Below are 13307 nucleotides of genomic sequence, written 5' to 3' on the forward strand. Positions count from 1 at the left end.
ATGGACACAGTACAGTTACCATTTTCTTCTGAGTAGTCCAGTGTTGCTCTAAAACTTACCTCCTCCTCTGTATAGTTTCTGTGTAAATAGGCAGGCAAGATAGGGGTTCTCTAAATAATCTAGGATAACATTGTTTTGCAGTTTTTGCCATCTTAAATTGTCATCTACTATCGTGTTGGGATTTTTTTTCGCTACAGAGATCTTATAACCATATCATGGCTTTCTAAATAACATGCTTTAACTAAGAGTTTCGTCCCTCAGGGGATCCTCTTTCTACACTTAAAAGTTGCCAGAGTTAGCGCTGTGTGTTAATTAAATTAATGAAAAATAAACTATCAACTTTAATTCACTTATTGTAAAATTTTTTGCTTTAAGTATCAAAGAGTAACTAAATAGTAAGGTGATCCATTTCTGATCTAGTTTGATTTCCTGGCCCTCAGGCTTGCAGTGCGTTGGTAGCAGCACACAACTTCTGGGGAAAGTGAATATCTTTGCTCAGGTGTGACATCTATAATAACTCACCTTTAGGTCTTTCTTGCTAACGTCTACACCACAAAGCTGGTATGGAGAACAGTCAAAAACATTTAAAACAGTCAGAGGAGAGCTGAAAGCTCTGTGCAGATGTTAGGTTTTCCCCCCTTTGTTCTCTTAACGGTAATGAAACAAGAGGAAGACATTCAGCCGTGGCACATCACCGACCAAAACTTCTATAACTTGAATAAAGATGTAATCTCATTGTAACAGGGAAGACACAAGATAGAGCTTAGATGGTGAAAATTTGCAAAACTTTGAAACTTGGCAGAAAGCAAATCTTCATTCTCTTTTCTTGCTCTGCAGTTAAAAGAGAAGCAGATTCCTTATCACAGAAGTTAATACAAGTGCACACGAACACTTCATACCTACTTCCTCTGCCAGATCTCCAAGTCTTCCTTGGGTTTTAATTACTGAGGAATTGGGTTTCACCATGAAGCATTTGTGCCATGTACTGGACATGAGTTAAACATTTTGTTTTAACTCCGTTTTATGACAGTTTGACTGGTTTGACCACACTGTATGTGTGGTTTTCTATTAAAATTTTTTCCATGCTTATGGAATTTATGCTTCTTCCTCTCTCACAGCAAGTATTCAGATTTTAAAAACCAAACCAGGAAGGGTTAAGCACACAAGGACATTCTCTTCGTCTCATGCTGAGGGAGAATAGAACTGGAGTTGAAGTCAGGCACCCTTCTGAGTTCAGTGTAGCAAACCTGATTTGTGTCAAAATCCTCTCAGAGTGCATCCTCTGAGACTGAAAGCAGAACTAACCTGGATGTCCTTCAGTGTTATAGACTAGTCTCAGAGATTACATGGCTGAGAATTATTTTAAGGGATGGTGTAAGAGGCTGTAACTAAGTAGAAGGGGATGACTTCATTCTGGTGGAAGTCATCTGTTACACTTGGACAGGAGGCTGATAATTAGGGAAGTAATAGCTGATGTGGGTGACCTGCAGGTATTATCACTTCCACCTTCTCATCTCTGACTGTGTTAATTTTAACCTTTGTACTGTAGCTTTGTCAAAGTACCACGTTGTCTGTTTGGGCAAGTCTTAATTTTCTGTCTTGCTCTATGGAAGGTAGTTCTGAATAAATTAATACATTCTAAACTTCATATTTTGTACTTTTGGATTGTTTTGTAAATAAGTTACAATTTGTAAATGGGTCCGTTCAGGCCCATTTACGAGAGCATCTATATTTTGCAGAAAACAGAAAGAACATAAACCTGGGCTTTTTAATGGATGAAGATTAGAAAGGTCTTGAGTTTTCTCAAAAAGCAAAAATGCCCTTTGAAGAGTAATAATAGTAGCTCTTTATGTCTGCTTTGTAGAAAAGCTAATAATACTAGACCTGAATAAGATTTGTGATGGAGTGAATGCGTCTATTGTGATTGATTTACTTTGGAGATCTTGTACACCCTACAGAAGTCAAGAGGGTGTTCACTTCCTTTTTTGATCAAACACTAACTAGTTTCCAATATTTTCTTTTATAAAATATAACTTTTGACTCCAGGCAGTTGTTATATAAAAAAATATAAAATAAATCCTGTACTTAACTTGCTGCTGCCTTTATGATGCAGGCTTCCATTTGGGAAAATACAATATTTTCAACAGTCATGCCCCGTTGATAACATTTTTATCATCTGAATATACGTTTATATATTTAGAAAGCAAATTAAGAGGAAATATATTTTGTTCCAATTAGCTCTAATTATTATAATTTTAGTCTAACACTGAGCTGTAAGAAGCATGTATATACACATAAATCTTCACTTGCTTGTCTATAAAGAAAAGCTATATATAATACATGAGACTGGGAAATTATCTGATTGGACAGTTAGATATATTTGTTTCCCAAGGTTTTTGTGCTAGGCATAAACATACATGGATTTGTATGGCAAATGAGATTATTTTATTTTTTATTATTTTCTCTCATATTTTGAGACAAGACTAAAAAAACTAAACTGAAAGTTTTAAAAATCTGTTAGCTCATATTATGATGTTATATGCTTGATATAACTGTACCATAGTGGACTGCGGACAGTTTTGGTGCTAACCTTGACCAAGATGTAAAACTAAAATTTCAGCGAATTTCTAACCATGAACCAATGAAAGACCATACTGAGTAGCTTCTGTATCACGATAATTTAATAGAGCATGGGGTTCATCATGAGGAAGGGATGTCTAATACCACTGAGTGTTTTGATCTATAAAAATGAGCATTTACCAACCAAAAAGTTGCAGTTTTGACCACATACTATGCTACTTTTTGTACCTTTGTGAATTCTGATATTCACAGTGCTTTATCTGAATATTCCATGTTTGCAAATGTTTGGCTTGAGAATTTGGCCATGAACCTCAAGTCTTGAATTCTTGGTTGGTTATGAAAACTGTTGCTGAATGCAAGTATCTTTTTCTGCTCCCCCAGTCTGTCTTGTAAAGCATTAGGAAGAAAGCATCTGCTCAGTCTTAATTAGCTGTTTTCAGTGTTAATGAGCACTTTTAGTTCTGCACTGGAGGCCCTCTTCAGCTCCTCTGTTAAAACTGCTTACAGAAAACTGAGCCTGACGTGAGCATGAATCTGATCATTGGGAATGGCTGAAGGGAGTCTTAGCACCCAGTGTAGTTTCAATGGGTTTTTTTTCTGTATTTGGTTTAAAAGGTATGTGTAGTCCCTGAAGCAAGGGCCACAATCCAGGTCTCCCCACAATCTGCACTGTAATACTAACTACTGCTACTAAATAATCGTTTCAGGAGGCTGGTAGCACAGGTTAACATGAATGCCCTCTATTTCCCCTTTCATGTATTAGTGGTGTATTTTGGAGGTAAAAAGTCCTTTCTCTCACTGAAACAGAGTTAGATTAAAAACTATACATGTGTTGATTCTTTAAAGTTAGAAATTTAGGTATATATTAATATAATTATGTTTTTAATAACATAAAGAGAGTTTTTTTGGAACCAGGTTGAAGATTAGCCTAATGAGGTAGGGGAAATACCTCTTCTTTGGCTGGAAAACACAGTATATAGATGCAGTCTAATTTTTATGACACCAGATTGACATAACCGAATTTTGTACGTTCATAACTTTTTCTTTCGTTGCAGGTGCTAAAAGGTGGCGATCCCTTTCAAAACAGGTGGGTAACAATTCCTGTACTGTCTTGGTAACAATGTCAAAATCTATGGTTATTTCTTTCATGTTCTAAACTTGGAGTCACAGGAAAAAGAAAGGAGTTTTTAAATCTTTACTTTAAAAAAAAAAAAAAAGAGAGAGAGACACTTTGATTTCCTCGTTTTTCTCACTTCAGACTCAACTGAATCCAGAATCTCAAAGATACTTGAGCAGCTGTGCTTGTTTTGTTGGATTTACTGACTTTCTCAAGCCTCTGTCAGTTCCTTCCTCAGCCCATATCTGACTGAGTTTCTTTGGTGCCTTAAGTGGAACAGGTGTATCCAAAGCTGCCTGAAATGCTGATGCCACTCTCCACCTTTTGTGGTGGTGAAGTGCCTCTTACTTGGGTTTTTTGGTTTGGTGGTGGGTTTTTTTTTTTCATTTGTACAACTGCAGAAAGAATCTGTATGTATCCCTGTATTTTAAGTACAGTACATTGATATTCTTGGGTGAAGTCTGCTTTAGGTCAGGTTGAATGTTTTAAAAGAACAGTTGCTTGGAGCTTGTGTGAAATCCTTACTGAAATCCAGGGGGACTTATCCTTGGCTTCAGTGAATGTGGGCAGTGGTGAGTAATTTCAGCAACAAGTACGTTACATGTCTCTCTCCAACTCTGCAAACACTTAGTATTCATTCAGATGAGAAATTCTCGGAATAATCATATGTGCAAAATTTATATATGTGCTTGAGTACTTCCAAAGTCATTGTGGTAAATCGAAGTTGAATTAACTGGAAGGTTTGCATGCAGTTCCTTGTCTTTTATATTGATTTCCTAGCATTGAGTCATAATCTGTTAACTGCTGCATTAGAAATACTTAAATACATACTTTTATCTTTTTTAAATCTTATTTTTTAGGAGTTGAATCAGATCCTTATGGAGACACCACCAGTTTGGAAAGGATCATCCAAACTTTTCCGTAATCTTAATGAGAAAGGTGGGGGAATAAGAATTTATTTTCCTGAAACCAATTATCACTTGTATTAATTTATTGTGTCTGAAGTGATGTTGTACGTCAATCTGAGTCATATCTTCAGAACTGCTTTCTGCATTTTACAGCATGGGAAAGTTCCCTTTAGTCTCTAGTGTGTTTTAATCATGCCAGCTTACAGCTAGCCTCTAAGTGTGAATTGGTATTGTAGTTTGTTTGAATGTTTCAGGTTCAGTTTGTTGTGATGAAGAATGATCTATAGACCATGGACAGAATATTCTAATAAAGACACAATATCTCTTTACTCTTTTAATAGGTTCAAAGATAAGATTATTTTTAAAGACAATAATGGTATCATATATCATTTAATAAGCATTTTCTTCACAACATAGAGAAGGTTTGAGAGCTGCATATCCCTTTGAATTCTGCAGACGAGGGCTTTGATAGCTTTTAAAACTCACCCTATTGGTAAAGGAAGGGCCAGGAGCCACACTCCTGGTCTCCTCTTTGTTTTCTTTTTTCCCTTAATAAGATCTATCACTTCAAAAAGCACAGGGAAAAAAGACACTATGATGGCTTGTATACAGACATTTAAAAGCTATTTATGATAAATAATCCACGTATTTCTTTGCTTACATTCAGAATGGCAGAGGTCTGGTGGAGCATTTTAAATATTTTTGAAAGCAGCCACAAGTACTTGCTGTAAAATCAAAACACTTTATGAATGTTTAAAATAAGCAGGCTAACAACAAAATTCCAGTCAAATGTGTGCAGATAACTGATGAATCTAATTCAAATGCAGCTGAAGCTTATTAAAGGAGTAAGTATGCACCTACACTCAGAGGAGGGTTCCAGCCTCAAATATCTACTGCATGGAGGCTTTCACTTTTTTCCCCTGAGTCTGCAGCCAGAACTCCAGAAAGCCAGAAACTGACACATCTTTGCACTGTATTTCCTTGCTCTGGGCTGCTTTCAGAACAGCTGTCTTCTGAAATACTCATTATGTAAAAATTCATCTTCAGATTCTGTTAAATCAATACATTGTCAGTCTAAAAAAACCCATACCTGGATGTCACTTACTAAATCAGAAATAAATTGGTGGCAACACATGTAGTCTTGATTCAGCAATACCTTACTCCAGTTTTCTGCCAGTGAAATTCTAGAGAAGTTGTTGGAATTAAAACTGGCATAATAAGCTGGTAAAATTAGTAATAAACTTTAGCACTTATATAGCTTTTCAGCATGCTTTACAAAAAAGTGAGTTCTGTTATCCCATTTTATAGGTAATCTAAGAAAAGATGATAGGTCTTTTAACTGATAAGGTTGTGCAGTAAGCTAGTAACAGGAATAGAATTCAGGTCTCCTTCAAGACTGATTTACTCATTTTCTTTAAAATATGCACATTTTAAAATGAAGCCGATAGTAAAAGTCCGTTTATTTTGCCACAGATTCATTTAAATCAGTGAGCCACATAGGTTTATGCCAGTTAACATGGAGTTTTTTATTTATGTTTTACCCTTGAGTGACATCCCTCTGTTCTTTCTTAGTGTACGCTTTTCTTTCTGTTCAATCCTGATTTCGGACCCTCTCTCCCGTAACACTCAGAGCAATCAACCAGAACTGTCTGTCCACAGCTACACGTACAAACAGAAGGAGAAAATGCTTTCAAGGCATTTCACATTGCTCTTTTCATACCTGTGACGGACTACTTGACAATTGCACCTTCTTCCTCAGTTTTACAACAAAGAAGGTGTCATCAAACAAACATAAATACATATTTACATTTATTGACTGGCTATTAAAGAATGTTTTACATCACTGAATGTGAACCCTTGAGGTTATCTGATTTCTTGATAGCTGCTTGTCCAAACAGATTCAAGCAGGCCTTTGAAAACTAATTTCTGCAAGCTGCTGTATGAAATCAAGAAGATAAAGCACAGAGCATGCCTTCCATAAATGCTTGCACCTAGTCTTTGTTAATAGTTGCCGTGGAGCTATGTGTAAATTGAGGAAAAGAGCAGGTGGTAGTAAAAATACTTAGTAGCCTTCCTAACTAGATCTATTAGCGGTAGTGAAATCCTGGTTCTGAAGAATTAAATTTGCTCTTGGATCAAAGGTGGGGAAAAAAAATTATATATATATCTATTTCATGAATGGAATGGAAGTTGGGAGGGCAGTGTTTCAGCTGGTAAAGATTGAGGGGGTTAGTGCTTCTTTCGGGTATGTGATTTCATTCCAAACACCGTTTAGTTAGTCCTTCTTTTGTATTGCCTCTATATTCCAGTCTCTGTGATATTTGTGGAGATGTCTGTGGTTGGTTATTTTGTTTGTTTGTTTAAGGATAGTAGACATCATTTTCTTAAAGGCACTCCTTTCGGGATAATTGGCTTTTAGGGAGGAAAATTGTACAATCAAAGGCTTGGAGAGGCATTTGGATATTTGGACAAGTCCAAGAGGACAGAAAGTCCCTCCTGAGTATTATTTCAGGACAGAATTCATTTAGAAGTTTTTGTGCTGTAAATATTGGTAGAAGATGCCAAAGTTTCTTACTTTGGGAGTGTTGAAAGTGATGATGTTAAATGTGTTCAAATAATTGTAAAATCCACATGAATGATACAGTGCTTTGAGTTTTAATTTTACAGGTTTTTCAGTGAAAAAATTCAGATGACTGTTTACATAGTTTGTTATGTTTTCAGTTAAGTCAGATTTTAAAAGATATTTTAACATCTTTTAAACATCCAAAGAGGTAGCTGTTTTTCTAAAAACTTTTGCACCTGACTTGGACTGGAACCAAGGAGACAGCCAGCAACTTTTGAAAATCCCAGCTGATAGATATCTTTACTCTCAGGCATCTAAATACTTTTTTTTTCACTCTTTTGAAATAGTCTGATGTTGTGGACTGACTTAACACTTCTGGTTTCAGAGAACAGACAAAATCAATTGGTTAGACATCAAGAACGAGTTTTGCTAGTTCAGCTTTGAAGATTATTAGAGTTAAGGGCTTTTGGGGGAGCTGCAAGTCATTGTTTTCAGTTCTTGCTGAACTGTGAGAGGCTTATTTCCATTGGTACTGTGGGCCTTCTGCAAGGTTATCTCTTCACCCAAGAGCTAAAAAGCCATAGAGCTTTTGGATATTGACTTCAGCTCTGATTTAAATTTTGCCTGAATCGCGTCTGAAGAGAAAAGGAACTGCCATTCCACACTGTGTTTGCCTTTTGACATCTAACAAAAGATCAAAAGCTTAGAATGTATTTGTTACAGATATTCTGAATGTGGAAGAAGAGGTAATACAAATGTCTCTAATGGTTTTCAACAAAATTTACAGATTCAGTTAGTAAGAGTTTTAACATAAATTTCAAGTGATTATTATGAAAATGTGCATATAAAGACAACTCAAAAGCCAAAATGTGTGCTTTCATAAGTAACAGGAGACCAAGCTTTCAATTAGTATGTAGGATGGGCACTTACAAAACACATATTAAAGTCAAGAACTGTATTCAAACGGCATGTATCAGGAGAGAGCACTGTTACTGTTCTCAGAGTAAGTGTTCTTATACTGTTAGAGAGTGCTGCCATGAATTACTGGTGGCATTTTCAGAAAGACAATCAAATAAATAATTTCTGTTCGTTTCTAAGAATCTATCCAGCTTCGGTTTAATGAGCCATTCCCCACTGACTGTAGTTGTTTATTTGCCATATTGAATGCGTTCCTCCGCTAATATACTGATAAACCCAAATAAAAAAGCCCACCCCATAGATGAATATTTTAGACAAATGACTCATTGACCAGGTTGAATACAGCCCCGTGCACAGAATTATGATTATGCATATGCACACGTACAGAAATTCCTCTTGGAGAGGGACACCTTACAAGGGCCTGTAGTGACAGGATAAGGGGCAATGGCTTTAAACTGAGAGGGTACATTTAGATTGGACATCAGGAAGAAGTTCTTCCCGGAGAGCGTGGTGAGGCACTGGGACAGGTTGCCCAGAGATGTTGTGGATGCCCCATCCCTGGAAGTGTCCAAGGCCAGGCTGGATGAGGCTTTGAGCAACCTGGTCTAGTGGAAGGTGCCCCTGCCCATGGCAGGGGGGTTGGAACTGGATGGTGTTTAAGGTCCCTTCCAACCCAAACCATCCTATGATTCTGTGATTATACATAGAGTTAATATTTTCAAGTTTATGATGTGGAGACAAGGTGAAACTAATACGGTGTAACTTTTTTTTTTTGTCTTCAGGTGTGATATCTTACACAGAGTATTTATTCCTCTTATGTATTTTAACAAGTAAGTATTTTTGCAGGAAAAAACCCCGAAAATTTCCTTACAGCAACACATTCAGAGCTGAGATATCTGTATGTTACAATACTCCTGTTTTTTTGGGTTTGGGGTTTTTTTTCCCCTCCCCTGCATATCCCAGTTTGTAAAAAAATGTATCACGCATCTCTATGTCTATTTGAACATCGCCTGTCCTACTGGAGTCTTGTATTATGTTTCATTTAAGTGCTTCAGTATCTAGAATGCCTTTTACTGACTGTTGAGACAGTCAAGCCATACAGTTCAGCTAAACCCCAGTTAAAAGCTTAAATTTATTTTCTTCTTTGAAATTCCTACAGAGTTTTTAAATGAATTCACTGAAGTTCATAAAGGATATTGAATATAGGGAGAAGAGAACAATATAGCTTATTACTAGTTTGTTTCACCTATTAGTGCATTATGGGTGACATTGATGAGACAATGATAGAATATAAAATATAAAATCTGTCAAACTAAAATAAATTTGTTTTATATGTTAGGAAACAGTAACAAAATTGAATACTTACTCTTCTGCCACCCATAAAAACAAAGTAGAAGAACTTAGAGCTAGAGTAAACTGATCCTGATACAGATTTTGTTTTGATGTTCTGAGAGGTCTCTGTGTTTCCTCTGTATGTTATTAAAAAATTTCTACTGGATTCATCAGATTTTTCTTTAGACATGATTTGGACTCTGATGGTGAATCAGAGCAGGAACTTGACCCTGAACCTTTACAATCCCTAACTGCTGAATATTCTTCCATCTTTTCTTGTTATCTGGGCTAATTTTGGCCATAATTCATCCAGATTGCAAATCATTGCCTTTCACCAAAATATTGCCTTAAATCTTCACTTAGTTACCTTGAAAGTCCACAGTTTTGGAAATAATTTAAAAATCTAACCTGATTTCATATTTCAATCACTCTAAGCATGTAAAGAAGAAAATCCTGGGTCTCTTTGAACACGTTTTTTCGGGCCGGAAGTTGCCTCCTACACCTTTTTTTGCATAACTTCTTAAAATGTCTTTTAGAATGCTGTTTTCATAGAAATTTTATTTTCTAACATCAGATGGACTGTGGGTATGAATTAACACTCTTAACTACCCAACCAGCCATTACTATGAGATATTTTTCTTGGTTATCTTATGTTCAATTTCTACTGTCCATTTTCCCTGATCTATGAAATTCGGAGCATGCCTTCTGTTTTCATATCATGGATAATATTGTTTTACAGATGTTATGATCTGCATTTACTAGATACACAGATATATTAGTTTAAATTAGTTGAAGATATGGTTTCTATGAACAGACACCAGATAATTTCTCAGAGTTTTTAATGTGCTTTCTTTGCAAGCAAATAAGTAAGTGAATGGTTTGGGTGTTTTTTTTTTGTTTTTTTTTTCTTCTTTGGCAGAGCCACATGCAGGTTTTAGAATTGCTTTCAACATGTTTGATACCGATGGCAATGAGATGGTGGACAAAAAGGAATTCTTAGTGGTATGTATCTTTTCAGTCTTTGAATATTTTGGTGTACTCTTGAAATACATCTTTTCTCTCTGTATTGAGACTCATGATGATATAAATACTCATGAGAACCTCACCTGTTCTTCACTGAATGCAGCTGTTTATTTGTCTTAATATAAATAGTAAATTGTAATGATATCTCATTTATTACAGTGCAATGATATCTCATTTATTACAGTGCCTGGGTGTGTTGTATATAATGATTTTTGAAGCTTAATTCAGTTTTGTTCCTGGATCTTTTTAATTGCTACTATATTCACAGGTAATTAGGCTATTAAAGTAATGCTGTTGTATCAATGGTCAGCAGAATTATTTAATTGATGGAGGGACTTGTGAAACAATCTTTTCCTGGGAGACCACTGTCATTCATTCCTATAAACCCAGGCGACCTGAAAATACTGACTGATATAATTTGCTAAGTTGTGGTTCAGTGATTTCTCTGTCCTGATAGCAAAATTGACTTTAAGCTAAACAGTTTTCATGTGCTTTGGAACGGTTGGAAGGACATGCAGAACTTGGAGTAGTTTTGTTGCATCAAAGGTTTTGTTACATTACAAATCTGAATTACAGTATTTTTCAAACTAGAACTTTACAGTTTATTGCTTGAAAAAAGCAGTTCTGTAAATTCTTTTTACTGATTATTATAGCATAGAGGGTTGGGTTTTTTTCCCTGGTTAGAAATTTAAACAGTTCTAAAAGGCCCAGACTTTCAAAGAAAAATTAGCTTATTTGACATATCTTGAGATTTGTCCATTAATATGAGTTTGGCACTTGAGAAAAACTTTAAAAAAATCTTAAAACTTCTGCTGTATCTTGATTTTGATAAAGATAAACATGATAATTGCGTCTTAAAATTGGAGTACTTCATAAGTTTTCAGGTGTTAGGATCCTCTAAGTACAGGAGAAGGATGTGTCATACAGTGACAAGCATGAAATTAAAAAGCCTTGGAACAAGAGGGCTATTTCAGATTTATATCTATGTCATTTATTTTCTGCTTTTAAAAGAAATAGAAGGAATAATTAATGCTATTCTAAATAAATGTCAGTGATGAAGTAAAAAAATTGAACATTTAAAAAAACCTCATGAAATGCAGAAGAATGTCCACTCATCATTAGGGCAATATAAATCAGAGTTTTCTGAATTGGTAATGTCCATACGCAGCAGGTGTCAGGGATTACACTGAAACACTCAGCTATGGCAAACATAGTTTTTGACATTTGTTTAGAAATTAGCATTTAAAGATTTGTGGTTACTGGTTTAGAGAAACTTCCTGAAGACTGCACAAGGCCTTTAGTGTCTACTGAGCAAGTACAGGCAATTAACGGCATAAATATATTTGTAAGAATTCAGGTCTTTGTAAAAAGATATTTGCAGAAGATGTCATTCTTATCTTCATACAGTTTTTGTGTAGCTGAGTTTATAAATAAATAAATACAGTAATTGCATCTAAGAAAAAACTTGTTTCCTTTCTGAAGAAGATGGAACAAAATACATGGAATGAAACAGACACTTGGAATGCATGTATGTGTCAGACCACTATTTGTTTAAAATGAAGACACCCTGATACCCTGTGTGCTGTTTCTTTATTGTTTTCAAGTTGTAAGGCTTGATTCAGATAAGTTCTGCTAACCTAAAGAAAATGAATACATGAAAACTGTCCTTACACACTGACCTTCGCTTTTCAGGGAAGTGATACACATCCACATGAGTGAGATCTGAGAACTTTAGGACTTGTTTTCTGGTAGCATAGCTTATGTAGAATGGGATTCATTTATTTTGGAAGCTGTCACTGCTTGCAAATTATAGCATGCTGATCATTTTTTGTATTCTAATATTAAATGTACACATCCTTATACTTGGTAATTCCTAACAACCATCTCTGGTTGGGGCAGGGGGAAAAACCCAGCAAACATGGTCAAAGGAAAAAATAAAAGAAGAAGAAAATAGGAGTCTTTCATGATTCCATAAAACAGCATGTGGTGGAATAGACTGAGAACTTAAAAAAAAAAAAAAAAGGCTTCTATTACAACAGCTAAGTGGGAGGAAATTGAAGCAGCAGTTTTTGTCTTTCAGAAACTGATGCTGAAAATGAAATCAACTAAGTATATAAGGTGGGAAACAAGGACAACATTTAGCTATGGATACTGCATCTCTTTTCATAACTATGCTTTTATAGTCCTCTTTTTATTTGTTTGTCTTACTTTTTATTTGTTCTCTGTCATGATCCCTGATAGAAATTTCTCCTTCTTACTCTTTTCTTGTGACCAGACTCAGTGGCTAGAAGAAAGAAGGAGACTTTTCAGACATTAGATGTACTGTTCTTCACCTATAATTGTATTTAACAAATTTGTATAGATTAAAGCTGCCCCTAACTCTCTTTGATTACTGTGTCAGTGACCCTTCAAAAATTAGGTCAAAACCCGTAAGTCAGAATGCTAGATCTGAAGTGAGAAAGACTAAAATAGGTGGGTAGGTAGATAGATAATGTCTGTGTAAATGTGAAAATAGAAGTTGATTCAGTGATGCTGCAGCTGTGATAGAGCAGGCCCTAGAACATAGGTTTGGCACCTGTACTCACCTTGCTTGCATCATCGACTGTGTGCCCGCAAGCAGGAGGCTGTGCGTGTTGCCATACAGCATTTGCAGAATATTGTTCCATTGATTAGTCAGTTGTTGTAAAACTGGAATTACAGCTAATACGATTGGGTTTTGCAGATAGAGACTGAAGAGATTGGTGCAGGAATCACGTTACGTGGTTCTAAAACAGAAAGAGTACGTGTAGTGAAGAGTTCAAAAATACTTAGTTTTTCTGATAACAGCTTTAGTGTTTTTGTAAACTAATTCCATGGTGTTTGTGCT

The 13307-nt window shown here is 35.7% G+C and overlaps 1 protein-coding gene across 1 annotated transcript in view; it reads left to right on the top strand.

Moving 5' to 3' along the window:
- Positions 1–13307, top strand: part of MICU3 (mitochondrial calcium uptake family, member 3) — a gene marked incomplete at its 5' end in the record, with an annotated part of 41753 nt that overhangs the window by 424 nt on the left and 28022 nt on the right. The window contains 4 exons of the mRNA XM_010151140.1: positions 3636–3667; positions 4558–4636; positions 8869–8916; positions 10338–10420. Of these exons, the coding sequence (XP_010149442.1) occupies positions 3636–3667; positions 4558–4636; positions 8869–8916; positions 10338–10420 (242 nt within the window). The remainder of the gene's footprint in view (positions 1–3635; positions 3668–4557; positions 4637–8868; positions 8917–10337; positions 10421–13307) is intronic.

The sequence above is a fragment of the Eurypyga helias genome, unplaced genomic scaffold (genome assembly GCF_000690775.1).
Source record: "Eurypyga helias isolate BGI_N326 unplaced genomic scaffold, ASM69077v1 scaffold24394, whole genome shotgun sequence".
NCBI classification, from domain to species: domain Eukaryota; kingdom Metazoa; phylum Chordata; class Aves; order Eurypygiformes; family Eurypygidae; genus Eurypyga; species Eurypyga helias.